This window comes from Dunckerocampus dactyliophorus, chromosome 8 (genome assembly GCF_027744805.1).
Source record: "Dunckerocampus dactyliophorus isolate RoL2022-P2 chromosome 8, RoL_Ddac_1.1, whole genome shotgun sequence".
NCBI lineage: Eukaryota > Metazoa > Chordata > Actinopteri > Syngnathiformes > Syngnathidae > Dunckerocampus > Dunckerocampus dactyliophorus.
Window position 1 is genome coordinate 3,573,634 of NC_072826.1, and position 13,828 is coordinate 3,587,461.

A 13,828-nucleotide genomic window follows, 5' to 3' on the forward strand; every position below is an offset into this window, starting at 1 on the left:
TGTAGATGTCAAAATGGCTGCTGCAAAAATGGCCTATTAAGATAACCTTTCAGCACAAATTTGCAATAATAAAAGTACTTAGCATCATCGGCGGCAGGCCTGATCATTTTGTGTGGTTTTGGGGTCTTTTTGGTGGGGGGGGGGGGCTGACTTGCTTATTGCTTGCATCGTCCTGCACGCATTTAAAGATGAGTTAAGGCTGCTGCATGCATGACGAGCAGCGGAATGCAGCTCACCTCTCGACGCCTCCGTGCTGTGGGTGCCCCCGTGAATGTCAGTCAGGTCTTTCTGCCACGCATCTTTGACCGCAGACTTGAAGACTTTCCTGTCATCGAGGTCCTGCAGGGGACGGAAGTTGTTCCTCAGATACTCCACGGACTTGACGTGGTCCTGTTGCTCTGTTGTGAAGATGGAGTAGAAGGCCTCCAGCTGCATGGGAAGAAATTGACAAGAGCAATTATAGGAAAATGATGGCAGCCGGTGTGACGCCACGGAGGTCTCTGGCAAACCTTTGCACTTTTCAAACGCCGTGGCGCTGGCGTTTCAGGTGGCTGATAAGGTTTTTTCTGTTCTTGATGGGTTTTTTTTTCTCCCATCGTGGAGCATTTGGTACAACTAGCATGCAAAATGTCTTCCTCAGAAAGTGAATGTTTGTTTACAAGTGAGCTCAGGGGAAGTTACGACAGGCTGCTAATGTCACAGGCAGGAGAAAAAAGGAGCGCTTGATTTGCTTACCTACACAGTACGGGTAATCTCGCTAAGAGTTTCGGTTATCTGAGCTATTTTTATGTTATCAGATGTATCGGTATGTCATCATAATTCCCTCATATCGCCCGATAATTATCGTGCGCCCCTAATATATACAGGAGTTGGCTGGAACGCAATATTAGCCAGACACATTCACATCCTTGTCAACAGCAGGTACAAGCCTCCATCATTATCCTGACCACATTTGGACTTCTCAATGGAGTAAATTTGCAGGCATTGATTGCCATGAATGATCGCTGAGCACGTGCAGTAATGACTACAGCGTAGCACAGATAGTGCGGAATCAATGCGCCCGATGCATGCTTGCAGAAGTGAATTACAGGTTCATAAAAGATGACGTGTGGTGCCACAAACATTGCGGCGGCGGTGGTCAATATGCCTGCTGCTGGAAAACAAAATTCCACTGAGCCCTGCACATTTCTACAGTGCAGAGGACTCTAGAGGATATTAAGCTGGCTAAGCCAAGAATTATTGCAAAATGCTGCGCTGGGGATCCGTAAAAAGCGCAGGGCATGATTTAGCATGTATTAGCGGTGGAAATAAACAAAAAGCAGCCTGAGGTAAGATGAAGGATACTTTGTGGTCAATCACACATGTACATGTGGTACAGGCACGCATTCAGTGAGGAATTATTCAACGTAAATGAAAACGTTTACTACAGTATATCTTCTGACAGGACAATACTATAGTGATGGTTTATTGGCTCCAAAAAAGGTGGGAAAGGTAAATGGCTTTAAAATGAAATGAATTAAAAAGATGAATTAAAACTAAGGAGACTGCACCATCTAAAGTAAACTTGTCATATAGCTTGTATAGCAATACAGTTCTCTACTTTAGAAAAGGTAGTCAAAGATCCTCTATATGATAGAAGCACTCTGTTGTTTTGAAGGCTCTTCTTTAGAAATGCTCGTCAAAGATCCTCAATATTACAGCAATGCGCTGCTCTTTTTAAGGGTTTACTTTAGAAAAGCTAGTCAAAGATCCTCTACATGACAGGAGCGCTCTGCTGTTTTTAAGAATCTACCTTAGAAATGCTAGTCAAAGATTTAGGTTCTTATCATTTTGGCGACATGTTGTGCTTTAAAATAAAATGAAAAAAAAGATATGCTTCAGAGTAGTCAGCGTACAGCTTGTATAAGAGCAGAGTGGTCCCTCGCCACTTCTCTGATCAAATTTTGAGGCTTCACTCTATATGAAAATATATTATTTCATAAATCATGCTGTTTCGTGGTTGAATGCAGCCTATTATTAGTCAAAACAAATGCAGAAATAAGCAAATGTACACATTTTTTGCATGATCAGCCATGGCATGTCGGCTGGGCTCTGCTGGCTCAGTAGCCAGTCTCCATGCAGTGTGCAAGGTAATGTCATCTAACGTCATGTCTCATAACATTACTGATGCCTCGTGACCACAACACTACACATAACTTGTCTTTTAATATGTTTTGGCTAATAATAGTCCATAGCCAACCACGAAACAGCCATCATTTATTCATTATTGTTTGAAAAACCACGATATAGTGAGGGAGCGATATTCGAACCACCGTATAGCGCGGGGCCGACCTGTATAGGAAATATGGGAAATAAAGCCATTTATAACTTTACCCTGTGTGATCTCTATGTAGCAACTGCTTGGGGTACATCGAAATTCATGAAATCGCTACTCTGTGTTCCAGAAGACGTAATAAGCTGAAAGTGTAAGGGTGGTGTTCCTTTTTGTGGGGTGGCGTATATAGTTCAGGGTGCAAAAGTACACGGCTGTTAAGAGTCGCTGAGCACCATTTTAAATGAAGGTAATGAGGTGAATGTTTACAGTACAAAGGCAACCCTCCCCGAGTGCTCAGCAGCAGCAGCAGTAAAGTTCGACTTAACGGCTCTTCCGCAGCATGAGCACAAATTATAAACTGTAAGTAAAGTTATAGTTATCTCCCAAGGATTGTGACAGTGGAGGTTTTTTGGTTTCATATGCAAAAGACTTGAGGGAGGAACGGACAAAAGAGGCGGAAAGATGAGAGGAAGCGCTGCTGGAGGAGAGGAAGCCATCCACTTGGCAGCGTGCAAATGGGATCTGACCGTGCATGGAGAATATATATCTGTCTGGGCATGCAAGTGTGTGTGCTAAACCAACCTGCGAGTGGGACAGATAGACGGGCCTGGAGAAGATGATCCACTCCACCACCTTGCTGCAGGGCGGCATGGTCAGAGAGCCGGTGTATCGGTAATAACTATCCACGGACGACGGCAGCAGGTCCCTCAGGATGAATGAGCGCAGGTTGGTCTCCTTTTCTGGGTGCAACACAAGCAAAGCACACAGTTGTTTACCAGCTTATCTTACACACGCCTTATCTTTAAATGCTGTGCATGTCTTCAGTTAAATATGTGACTATTTTCATCTCAGTGGCCCTCATTTGAAAGCCGCTCCATCACCGAGCCGGCTCTGTGCCCAGATGGCTGAGGGAGATGAGCAGTCAGGTAAAATTGTAAGCGGTGGCACTGATGCCTGGTGCCTGTTCTGCTCCATGGAACAACTGTGGACACGGGGATTAGGAGAGATCCCGGTGATTTGGAGATGGGCTCTATCTGATCAGAACCAGGCGAGGTAAACCAAACAACAAACGGGAATGGTTTTGTGACACATGGGAAGATCCCTTTATCTGGCGCAAATGCAACACGTGGCCCGTGCCAGCGGGTTTGTTAGGAAACCCAAATAAGAGGCAGGTTTATGTCAAATCCATTCCCCAACAGCCCGTGACCTTATCTTAACAGGGGTTTGGGGTGAGTTTGATTGGAGATGCTGGAAGCTTGGAGCTCGGGTTCAGTACAAACTGCTTTTTCTTTTCAGCCCGGCTTACGTGCGCTATCGCTCACGGGCCGCTCGGATGCTGATAGATGGATGACTGTGGGATAACGAGCTGGTGGAAATCCACTTGCAGGGGAGGGGGAGGAGTGTTTAGTAGCCAGCAGGAAGAGAGCCCAAAAACACCACACCCACACGAGAGGAGAAACATAATACAAGAACATCTGTTGTTGAGCTGCATAAGCCTACCTACTGCTATGCAAGACGGCACCCGGCCACACGCTGAGAGCAACATACACCCAACACAAACATGTTTTATCCTTTTTTTCCTGATATTGGAAGTAAATACAAGCACAATCCTGTATCACTGCTTGGATATGCTACACAAAGGACAAAGAAGCACTGCAGTCTGTTACGGCAACTCAAAGATCTTCTATAAGACAGGAGCGCTCTGCTCTGCGAAAGGGTTTACTTTCAAATTGTGACAGGACTTTACTGCTGATTTTAAGAATCGACTGGAAAAAAGACTAGTCAAAGATCCTTTATGTGAAAGGACTCCACTGCTGTTTTCAAGGACCAACTGCAAAAATGCTAGTCAAAGATCCTCTATATGACAGGACTGCACTGTTGCTTATAAGGATCTACCACAAAGATCCTCAACCTGACAGGACTGTTCTGCTCTCTTTTAGGCTCTACTTTCAAAATGCCAGTCAAATATCCTTCATGTGACAGCCGCACTCTGCTGTTTTTAAGGACCCGCTTCAGAAATGCTAGTCAAAGATCCTCTACATGACAAGAAAAATCTTCTATTTTTAAGGATCTACTTAGAAATGCTAGTCAAAGATCCTCTCCATGGAAGCAGCAATCAGCTCTTTTTAAGGCTCTAGTCTAGAAATGCCAGACAAAGATCCTCTATATTAGAGCAATGTTCTGCTTTTTTAAGGCTTTACTTTAGAAAAGGCAGTGAAAGATCCTCCATATGACAGGAGCAAAATGCCCTTTTTCAGGCTCTACTTTTAAAAAGCTAGTCAAAGATCCTCTATATGGCAGGAGCAATATGCTCTTTTTAAGGATGTACTTTCGAAATGTCAAAGATACTCAAAATTACGGCAATGCTCTGCTCTTTTTAAGGCTCTGCTTTAGAAAAGCAAGCCAAAGATCGTCTATGTGACAAGCGCACGCTTCTCTTTTAAGGATCTATTTTCAAAACGCCAGTCAAAGATCCTCTATATTGCAGCAATATTCTACTCTTTTTGAGGCTCTACTTTAGAAAAGCTAGACAAAGATCCTCCATATGACAGGAACGTTGTCCTGTTTTTAAGGCTCTACTTGAAAAAGCTAGTCAAAGATCCTCTACATGACTTTCAAAATGCCTGTCAAAGATGCTCTACATTACAGCAAAGTTCTGCTCTTTTTAAAGGCTCTAATTTAGAAACACTGGTCAAAGATCCTCTATATGACAGGAGCACTCTGCTGTTTTTAAGGCTCTACTTTAGAAAGGGGGTTGAGGGATTTTCAGTCTAATCCTGTCTGTTCTATAATTTCCTGTGCTAAACTGATTGCTGTTCATGAAAACAATAAAATAAGTGGTGGCCGAAGCGTTTGACTTATCCAACCTTCGACCCTCAAAGGGAACAGTGGAGAACAGAAGATGGAGTAGTAGTTGTTTTAGTGTGGAGCAATAAACTGTCCCAATTACGTTACCAACAAAATGTGCGGCAACTCCTGGAGGCTGAATTGATGCATTTTTGCAATCAGGGCGAAGAAGAACAATCAAGCGAAAAAACAAAAAACAAAATAATGTGTGACAGGATAATCACAGGCATAGCCAGAGCTTCCAAGGAGTGACTTTCCTCCCATGTGATGACTCAGATTGAGTTTTTAGGTGTTGACATTTCATTAGAATACAAATTGCTCCAACTTTTACATTTTTTTTCCCCTGCGTGTGTCTTTCATTCCAAGAGCTTCTGGCCTATCGAGGGAGCGTTCACACTTGTTTGGTTCAGTTAAAGGAAAACTGCCCATCATCCACAATCCTTATGTGAGACATGAACAAGCATTTCTCTCTTTTCTGTGTGTTCTAAAGATAGAAAAACAGCTAAAAAGAGGCAGCTAATTAATGCACGTAATGTGACACACCTAATCTGCCTACAAATCCCGCTATTAAAGCACCTCCAAAAAGCTCAGACAAAATTTTATGGTTTTATATCCATGCCGTAAGCATGTAGTACCAGCTACATTCATGATAACATGTAACATTTACAGTATTTTGGTCATTTTTAAGCATTAGCGGAACTTCCTTCCTGGGTGCATTGATTCCACATAGCAACATGGAAAGGAACGCTACACCTAGCGTTAACTTTTCCTAACTCAAAAACAAAAACACAGCAGCAGTGGCGGCAGCTCCAATATGTAGCGTTACCTTTCGCTAGTGGCCTGAGGCATTGTGAGCGAGTGTGTGGTGAAGATCGTTGCTAGCCGCCTAGTAGCTAGCTGGTGTGGTGTGGTGAGGTGTCACTACGCCAGTAACATAGTTCTTGGGCGTAACAATGTTAATAACAATAATAATAACAACGTTTCTGTGGCTTGGTTAATATTCAGGTCACATGATGTAAATGGAGCGTTGTTGGCACTTTTTGGAGTTTTTTTTCATAAGGCTTTATAGGCGGAATAGGTGCGTCCCATTACATGTGTTCTTAGGTGCCTGTTTTTAGCTGTTCTTATATCTTTAGAACACACAGAAAAGAGAAAGACACGTGTGTGCGTGTGTGTGTGTGTGTGTGTATCATATAAAGATTGTGGATGAAAATTCCCAAATCTCTGGGGCCATTTGCGGCCCAAAGCTCATTTTCCGATTGGGCTGCGGCACATTTTAGAAATAGAAACACCAACAATGGCAAAAAAAAAAGCAAAAAGGTGTAATAACGATGTTAATAATAATACACTTTGTCACTTATAACACAAGTGAGTGAACTCTCTTGTGAATTAAAATCAATCTTTTTTAGGTTTTCGGTGCTTGGACAAGAGTACCGAAACACAAGAGTGAACGCAGCCTGGGTCGGGACCACTTCACGACACCAAAAGCCCGTCAGTGAGCATACGATTCCATCTAGTAACAACACCAGCAGCGATTACTCATCCGTGTACACAGGTCCTTGGCGCCGTTCAATTGTAGCCGCACAAAGACAATCAGCGGCGGCTTGTAAAACAAGTCATACGTGTCAATGCAAACAAATCTGCTGGGTGTGCTTCAGTGAAAAATGATCTAGTCATGCTAACACATCTGCTTATGGTCTGCATAATTCATGCATCCAGTAAAAGCTGACAGAGCAGCAATAATTGAAGACTACCTAATTGCGCCATGCGAGGCAACACGAGACATTAATTGTTAACAGTGAATATGAGCCTTTGCAGGAGCCGGCGTTGATGAGGGGCTATACATGGGCATGGGAGCTGAGTGTTGACTAATTGAAGCTCATATGTAATTAATAGTTCCATCCCTGCCAGTGACGCTCCGTGGAGGACTCGATCAGTGGATGCCATACCAGCAAAGGCAGGAGGCGGCATTGTGCACATTTTGCCTCCTTTTGATGTTAATCGCCCCTCAAATCTTGTCTAATTTGGGTTTCTAAATATGAGGGCAAATGTCTGAGCAGCTGAAAATAAAGAGCAGCATTCTTTGTTCTCTGGAGGTGGGCGAGTGCTGCATATGAAGCACAATTTTAGAGAAATTGTAATGACTTACCATGATGTACTACTCCTTTCAAGCCCTGGATGATGGGGTCCACTGCTGGGTTATCTTTTTGCCCGAGCTGCAAGGAGAAACGTCCAGATACAAGAGATTACACGAGATAAAGGGGCTAGGACAATAACTGGGTGTTCAATATGAACCCTGCTGATGCTATGGCAACATATTAAAAATCATACAAAAGATTATTCACACAGTATATTCTTCTCTAAAACAATACCACCTGAAAACACACCATGCATTTCCCTGTTTTGGAAGCATGACAGTTGTAGAGTACTTATTAATAACCATTAATACCATTAAATATGTATAAGTAGTAGAAATGATAGCTGCAGTCTATTCCAGTGGTTTTCAAAGTGTGGCACAGTGAGCCACCCCTTAGGGAATATAATACTCCCCTACTGTGCCAAAAGCGGATTTTCTGGAACACATTTTGTGGAGCTTTCTGCTCAAGCAAGACTCCAGCGTTTCCCATACATTCAGTTATGCGTGGCAGGCTGGCACAAATACATTTGGACCGCCACAAAAAAACTAATTTGGTGATTTGGCACCACCAGTCCAGGATGTACCCCGCCTGTCGCCCAAAGTCAGCTGGGATAGGCCCCGCAACCCTAGTGAGGATTCAGCGGCACAGAAAACGGATGGATGGATTTGTCACCGCCTGTTCGCCCTCACTCGTAAACACATTATAATGGGACTGTGTGTGTAGCTGGCTGCAACAACTCCGTACAGCAGATGGCATCAAACCTCTGCTTCTTAACACACCTCATATGCACCTGGTCTGCCAGCAAATAAGAAGCCGTAGCAGAAGGTATTGACATTGCTAGCTAAGCACTAGAATTAGCAAGTAATCAGAGCCTCTAGATTGGCAAAAACGCGACGGCCGACAAATTTAGCGACTTTTTCTGGTCTTATTGGACGTTAACGTGAAAGAATGTCTCGCTCAGCTCAACGAGCAGCAGGTCCTGTGATGGTGCCGAGATGCCAAAAATAGGGGTACCACGAGACACTCAGTTCAAGACGGGACGATGCACAAGATTTGGTTTACGAGATTTTAACTTTACTTTTAAGAAAAGCAAAATGAAAAATGTGAAAAATATGGCAATATATTGCAATCTACTAATAGAATTTGGACTACATTACACTCTTCTGGACTGTGTCTGCTACCGACCCTTCCTCCACCCACCAAGGCAAAGAGACTGTATGACTGACGAAAGGACTGACTCCATTCATGCCGTTGTTCTATGGAACAAACGCGTCAAGGGGCTGAAACCAACGCACAGAGACTTCCTTCCTGTTTGGAGGCGGGGGACAAGGAAAACAGACACGTGTGCACATGGCAATATATTGAAGATGGTTCATTTTCACCTATTGTGTGACTAATTCATGTATTTATTATCGTCCCAGGCCATGTGCCCTCGAGACAGTTTTTTTTTTCTTCTGAACCAGAAATCTTCATCTTGTTTTAATTGAGCAAGATCTTGTGACACCCCGAGCCAAAAGGCATAGAAAAATATTAGGGATGTCTGATATTGGCTTTTTTGCCGATAACCAATATGACGATATCGCCCAACACTGAATTTCTGACTCTTATATCAACCAATACGATACTAAAAAACATGCATTTAAAAAATATCTGTATTCATGTAGACCTCAAAGCACTCATAGGTTGCTCCGTCTTGCTTGTGACTTTTAAAAAACACACAGAAAGAAGAATTTCTAAATCTTTGTTTTGTTTTTAATTTTTTTTACTCTCCCGCAGCAATTATTAAGCCAGTTATGCAAATTAGACGATGACGCCCCGCCACAGATAGATTACAGTCCTGTGGGAACCACTGTAGAACTAAAAGGAATCTATTCATTTTGATATATAACTGAAGCTAGCTTAGCAACAATGAAAAATAAATGTTATTTACTTTTATCAAGCTGCTGCGCATCCCCTGAAGTCTTCACATCACACTTTGAAAACCACCGATCGTGAGATAAAAGTGGTATCGGTACATCTTTATTGACACTCGAACGCTGCGACCGTCATGACGGATAAAGATGGTATCTTTGAACATGTGACAGGATCTGCTCCAATGAATTGGGCAGTGATACGTAAGCAGTGTGGTGGTTTCTTTATTGAGACTTCCTCCCTTTCAGTGTGCAAGACAACCACACGGATGAAAGTAAGGAATTGTTCTGTTGTACTTTTCATTTAATTCCTGTATTTACTCATTTCCTTCATGCCGTTCATGTGTTTTGTGCACAGTGTGAGTGACTTAGGACGGAAGTTGTACGTAGACCGAGGACCTCCTGAAAATGTATCGCATCTTTTGCCACTTTCTTGTATCGTTTCAAACAAGTGAAAATCCACATTAACTCACAATTTATCCAGCGCATGAATAATTTAGGCTTAACTGTGTATTTATCCTTTGAGAGCTGGATGACTTTATAGGCTTTATGAGGCTTGTGTTGTCGTTCAATCCAATGTGACTTTCCCAACAAGCCCTGTTGGGATAGTTAGACCGTCTCCAGAGGACAAACACTATTTGATTTCACTCTTTTTCATGATGCCTCTTGTTTTTTCTGTCTCACGGCCAAAAAGTCTGGGCAAACTGCTCAGATGCACTTTGTGCCACATTATCTATGTCCTGGAAACGGGGAGGAGACTAGACAAAAAGCGTGTTGGGACGCAGGGACCCATCTTCCCTTACTTAACATTAATTCAGGTCAGTGTGAGGAGAATAATTACGTGGAAGTGAATGCTGAATGTGGATAATACACACACCTTAGAGGCCATTAATAGGCCTTTGGGGAGCTCAGGACGACTCTTCCCATTGATTAGAAATGGTAAATCTGAGCCAAAGTGTGTATGTGCTTGCTCCAAGACCCCCCGCCCCCCGGCTCTGTAAACTGCTACTCAGCGGATTGTGTATGTGGGTACTAATTGCAGTAAGCAATAGGGCTGTCAGGACCCAGCAGAGGCATTTAGGTCCAGCTACGTACACGCTCCATCATTGTCTGGGAGGAGACCCACATTAAAAACACCTGTGTCCCCATTACAGCCTCCCCCCCCCAGCTCCTCTTCCGCAGGAGCACTGACCCTTGTCCGTGTGCCATTAAGCTGAACGTAAGTGCACATTGATCACCTCCCATCAATTGCACAAATACTGCTAATAGAAATTAGTGTGTAACACGGCGCCATAGACCCTGAAGCTGTCAGTCCTGGTGAATGCTTTTCCCAGCTACATAAATCTCTGGGGTGTTTTTACAGTAAGTAGAAATTAGGACCACTGTTGTATATCAAGAGCCTGTGTGCTCAGACCTTCAGGGGACAATTTATAGCAGCTCAGTAAGCCACCTGTAATAGCAAATTGGTGGGGCGAACACTTTCTTTGGGAACGCCTGTTTCCTAGCGCCTTTTGTTTGATTTTTCGCTCTCAATCGTGGTTTTGCCAACTATATCAAACATTTAACTGTAAAGGACATTAGTGGAGCCCCTACTGGAAGACAAGCAAGCACACATGTAACACAGATACCCTCAACGTTTTATAATCATGAGACAAATATTCAATCAATGACTTGTGGACAATCAGTTGCTAAATCCCGCCTGTGACCCTGCAGATACTTTGATTGATGGCAGCGATATTTTTCAACCAATCCTGCTAAAATTTTTACTCATTGTGCCTGACAGTCACCTTAAGGTGTGTACCAAAGTCCGCGGTGATCGGGCTAAACGCCCTAATTGTGATTGCACAATTACGCTTGTGCTGTGTAAGTGGCGAGTAAAGGGCATTCTGATGTGATATCAGCAGTAATGATGCATCTTGCAAAAACAGGAACAGAAAGGCCTGGATAGGCGGGCCGCCTCAGAAGAAGGCTTTGTATTGGAACTGGCTTTTTGCTGCGTTATGTCATCCGGGACCTTTAAATGCAGCCCCTGAACGGGGATACAGCTTTTCCTCTTGGCATGTGGTTGTTTCTTCCAAGATGACAACAAAGCTTTTTGTTATGCCCCCATTAAAATCTGTTTGACTACAGACAACTAACAAACTACAGCGTGTCTCCATGGACCCAGGCTGGTATCCCATCTCTCCTTTTTAACTTTAGACCAGGAGCATCCAAAGGGCAGCCTGGGGGCCATTTTCAGACACAAGCTCGTTTTTTTAATGGCCTTTGACATATTGTAAAAATAAAATGAATTCATTATTAATGAGATGATTAGACATTGCACTTATTTGCTCTACCTCCTATAACACAAAGCTAAGATGCGGATGTTCAGATAGCTTAGCATATATTTGCTAGGGCTGGGCATTGTTTCCACGTTTTCCAATACCTGTGTTGGATTTTACAGAACTTAAGTGCATACAGTCTGCAGTCTGCAGAAATCCATGCACAATGGTGGCAATGTTTTTGGATAATGGGCAAAAAACAGTGCACTTTCCCTTTAAAGCCAAAACCAACTAGTTACTAGTGCTAATGTCATATCTTGTAATTTCTCCAAAATTATGCCTTTTTTCCCGTCAGCGTTTATCTTTGTTTTTCTTTTCGGTGTGGCCTTAACACTCCTTACGAAAGGAACAAGAAAACACACTCTGCGAGCCACAAATGGCACCCGGGCCAGACTTTGGACCCCCCTCGACACTAGACACTGTGCGTTTCGTAGACGCTTACCTCAAAGAAGACGGACATGGCGGCAATGATGCGTCTCTCCTTGATGGCGGCACTGAGGCTGTCAAAGTCATCAGAGTTGTAAAGGTAGATCTGCATCTGGGACGGGAGACAGAGCAAGCATGGCTTGAGGAGTGGACAAGGAGAACTCACTGTCTTGTCATAAATCCCTCCTCACACCCACCGCTGGGAAGCTGATGAAAGGCTTTCTTTTTGAGGGGTATGAAAGAGGGTGTATTTATCACAGCCATAAATCTCCCTTAATATGCGTGCCATTCTTTTTTGTGTTCTGCCACTGCTGGAGGATGCTTGAGAATAGTGTGTCCCGTTCCTCAGGGCTACGGTGCTTACACAGCCTGGCAGGACTGGAAGAATGTGCTCTTTTCCTGCAGGGAGCTCTAACAGTATAAAACACTTCTCATCAGTGCTCCCAATTACCTTAAATCACCCGCAACACTGTTACTGGTCGCACAACAAAGCTTAGAAAGCGTGGCTGGTAACATGAAAACCATCACAGGAAGAATATAGAACACCTGTCAAGGCTGTGGTTTGCTATCAAAAAGAATTTGATTGCTTTCATTTCCAAGCAGACACATAATGATGCGTAGTGCTGATCAAAATCAGCAAATGATTCTCAAGGTAGTAATTGGACCTATCCATCATCACAGCCTTAAGACTCTTTAATTTGAAAAAGCCTTTCATGTCACTGAACCAAGTTAATTGCCAATGAGAAAAAGGTCCTAGATGTTGATTTAATTTAAGAGCACGGCTTTCAAAGCAAAACTTCGAGACCCCCTGCTGCCAGTGGCTGCACTGGCATGTAAAAAGTCATAAAAAATGTACGAATCCATGATTGTGTTCAACAGGCAGCAAATAAAAGAGAATACCGCAAATTCAGGTGATTTACATTAGTTGCTTTAACTGGAGCTTTTAAATGGAACTCATTTGTTGTGCGAGAACGCTGCGAGAAGGAGCAGCAGCCATTCATCAGCTGTCACATGTTATTAACTACATCGCCCAATTAAATGCAGCCCCTTGAGTTTCCATTTAGCCGCCGAGATAGGCTTTTGTGACCTGCGCTTGTTCGCAGCATACTTTGGAAAACAAGCTATTCAATTACCGTTGAAAGCGGCCAATAAAATGTTCAGCTGCATTCATACCAATACTCTGGTCTCGACAAAATAAAAAAGATACTTGGTGTACACTTTGGTGTATTGGCTTAGTGTTCATGCTGGTATTTTTCATGTGTCATGTGACCAAAGGCTGTGCAGTAAAGAACAGATACACATAAAGCAAGTGACATACTGTATAACGTGACACACACAAATCACGTCAGGGTCGAATACATACTAGGTAGGCATGGGCTGGTATGAGATTCTGACGGTATGATAATCTCGGGAAAAAATATATCACAAAGTAAGATGCCACAAAGTAAGATTCAATATCAATAAACAGAATGTTTTCGTAGTTAGAGCATAGAAAACCTGTTTGACTTTCTAAATACAATTTTTACCATCATTAGAGCCCTGTAGACATGAAATAACACCCCTATACAGTCGTCTCTCACTGTATCGCGGTTCAAATATCGCTCCCTCACCATTAATGAGTAAACGATCGCTGTTTCATGGTTGACTATGGCCTATTATTCGTCCAAAAATATTCAAAGACAAGTTATGTGTAGTATTTTGGTCACTTGGCATCAATAATGTTATGAGACAGGACGTTAGATGACATTACCTTGCACACTCCATGGAGACTGAGATGGACATGCCATGGCTGAGATTGAGTGGGGAAAAAAGGTTCTCCTCTGATTCCGTGTGGAAGTGGTATGTTTTTGGCTTCATTGTCCTTCTTCCCCA

At 43.1% G+C, this 13,828-nt stretch overlaps 1 protein-coding gene across 1 annotated transcript in view; it reads right to left on the reverse strand.

The window, feature by feature from the left end:
* ca16b (carbonic anhydrase XVI b) overlaps positions 1–13,828 on the reverse strand; it is a 159,587-nt gene that overhangs the window by 41,055 nt on the left and 104,704 nt on the right. The window contains exons 5-8 of the mRNA XM_054783787.1: positions 11,973–12,068; positions 7,311–7,377; positions 2,897–3,054; positions 237–429 (exon numbers count right to left, since the gene is read on the reverse strand). Coding sequence (XP_054639762.1) covers positions 237–429; positions 2,897–3,054; positions 7,311–7,377; positions 11,973–12,068 — 514 coding nt within the window. The remainder of the gene's footprint in view (positions 1–236; positions 430–2,896; positions 3,055–7,310; positions 7,378–11,972; positions 12,069–13,828) is intronic.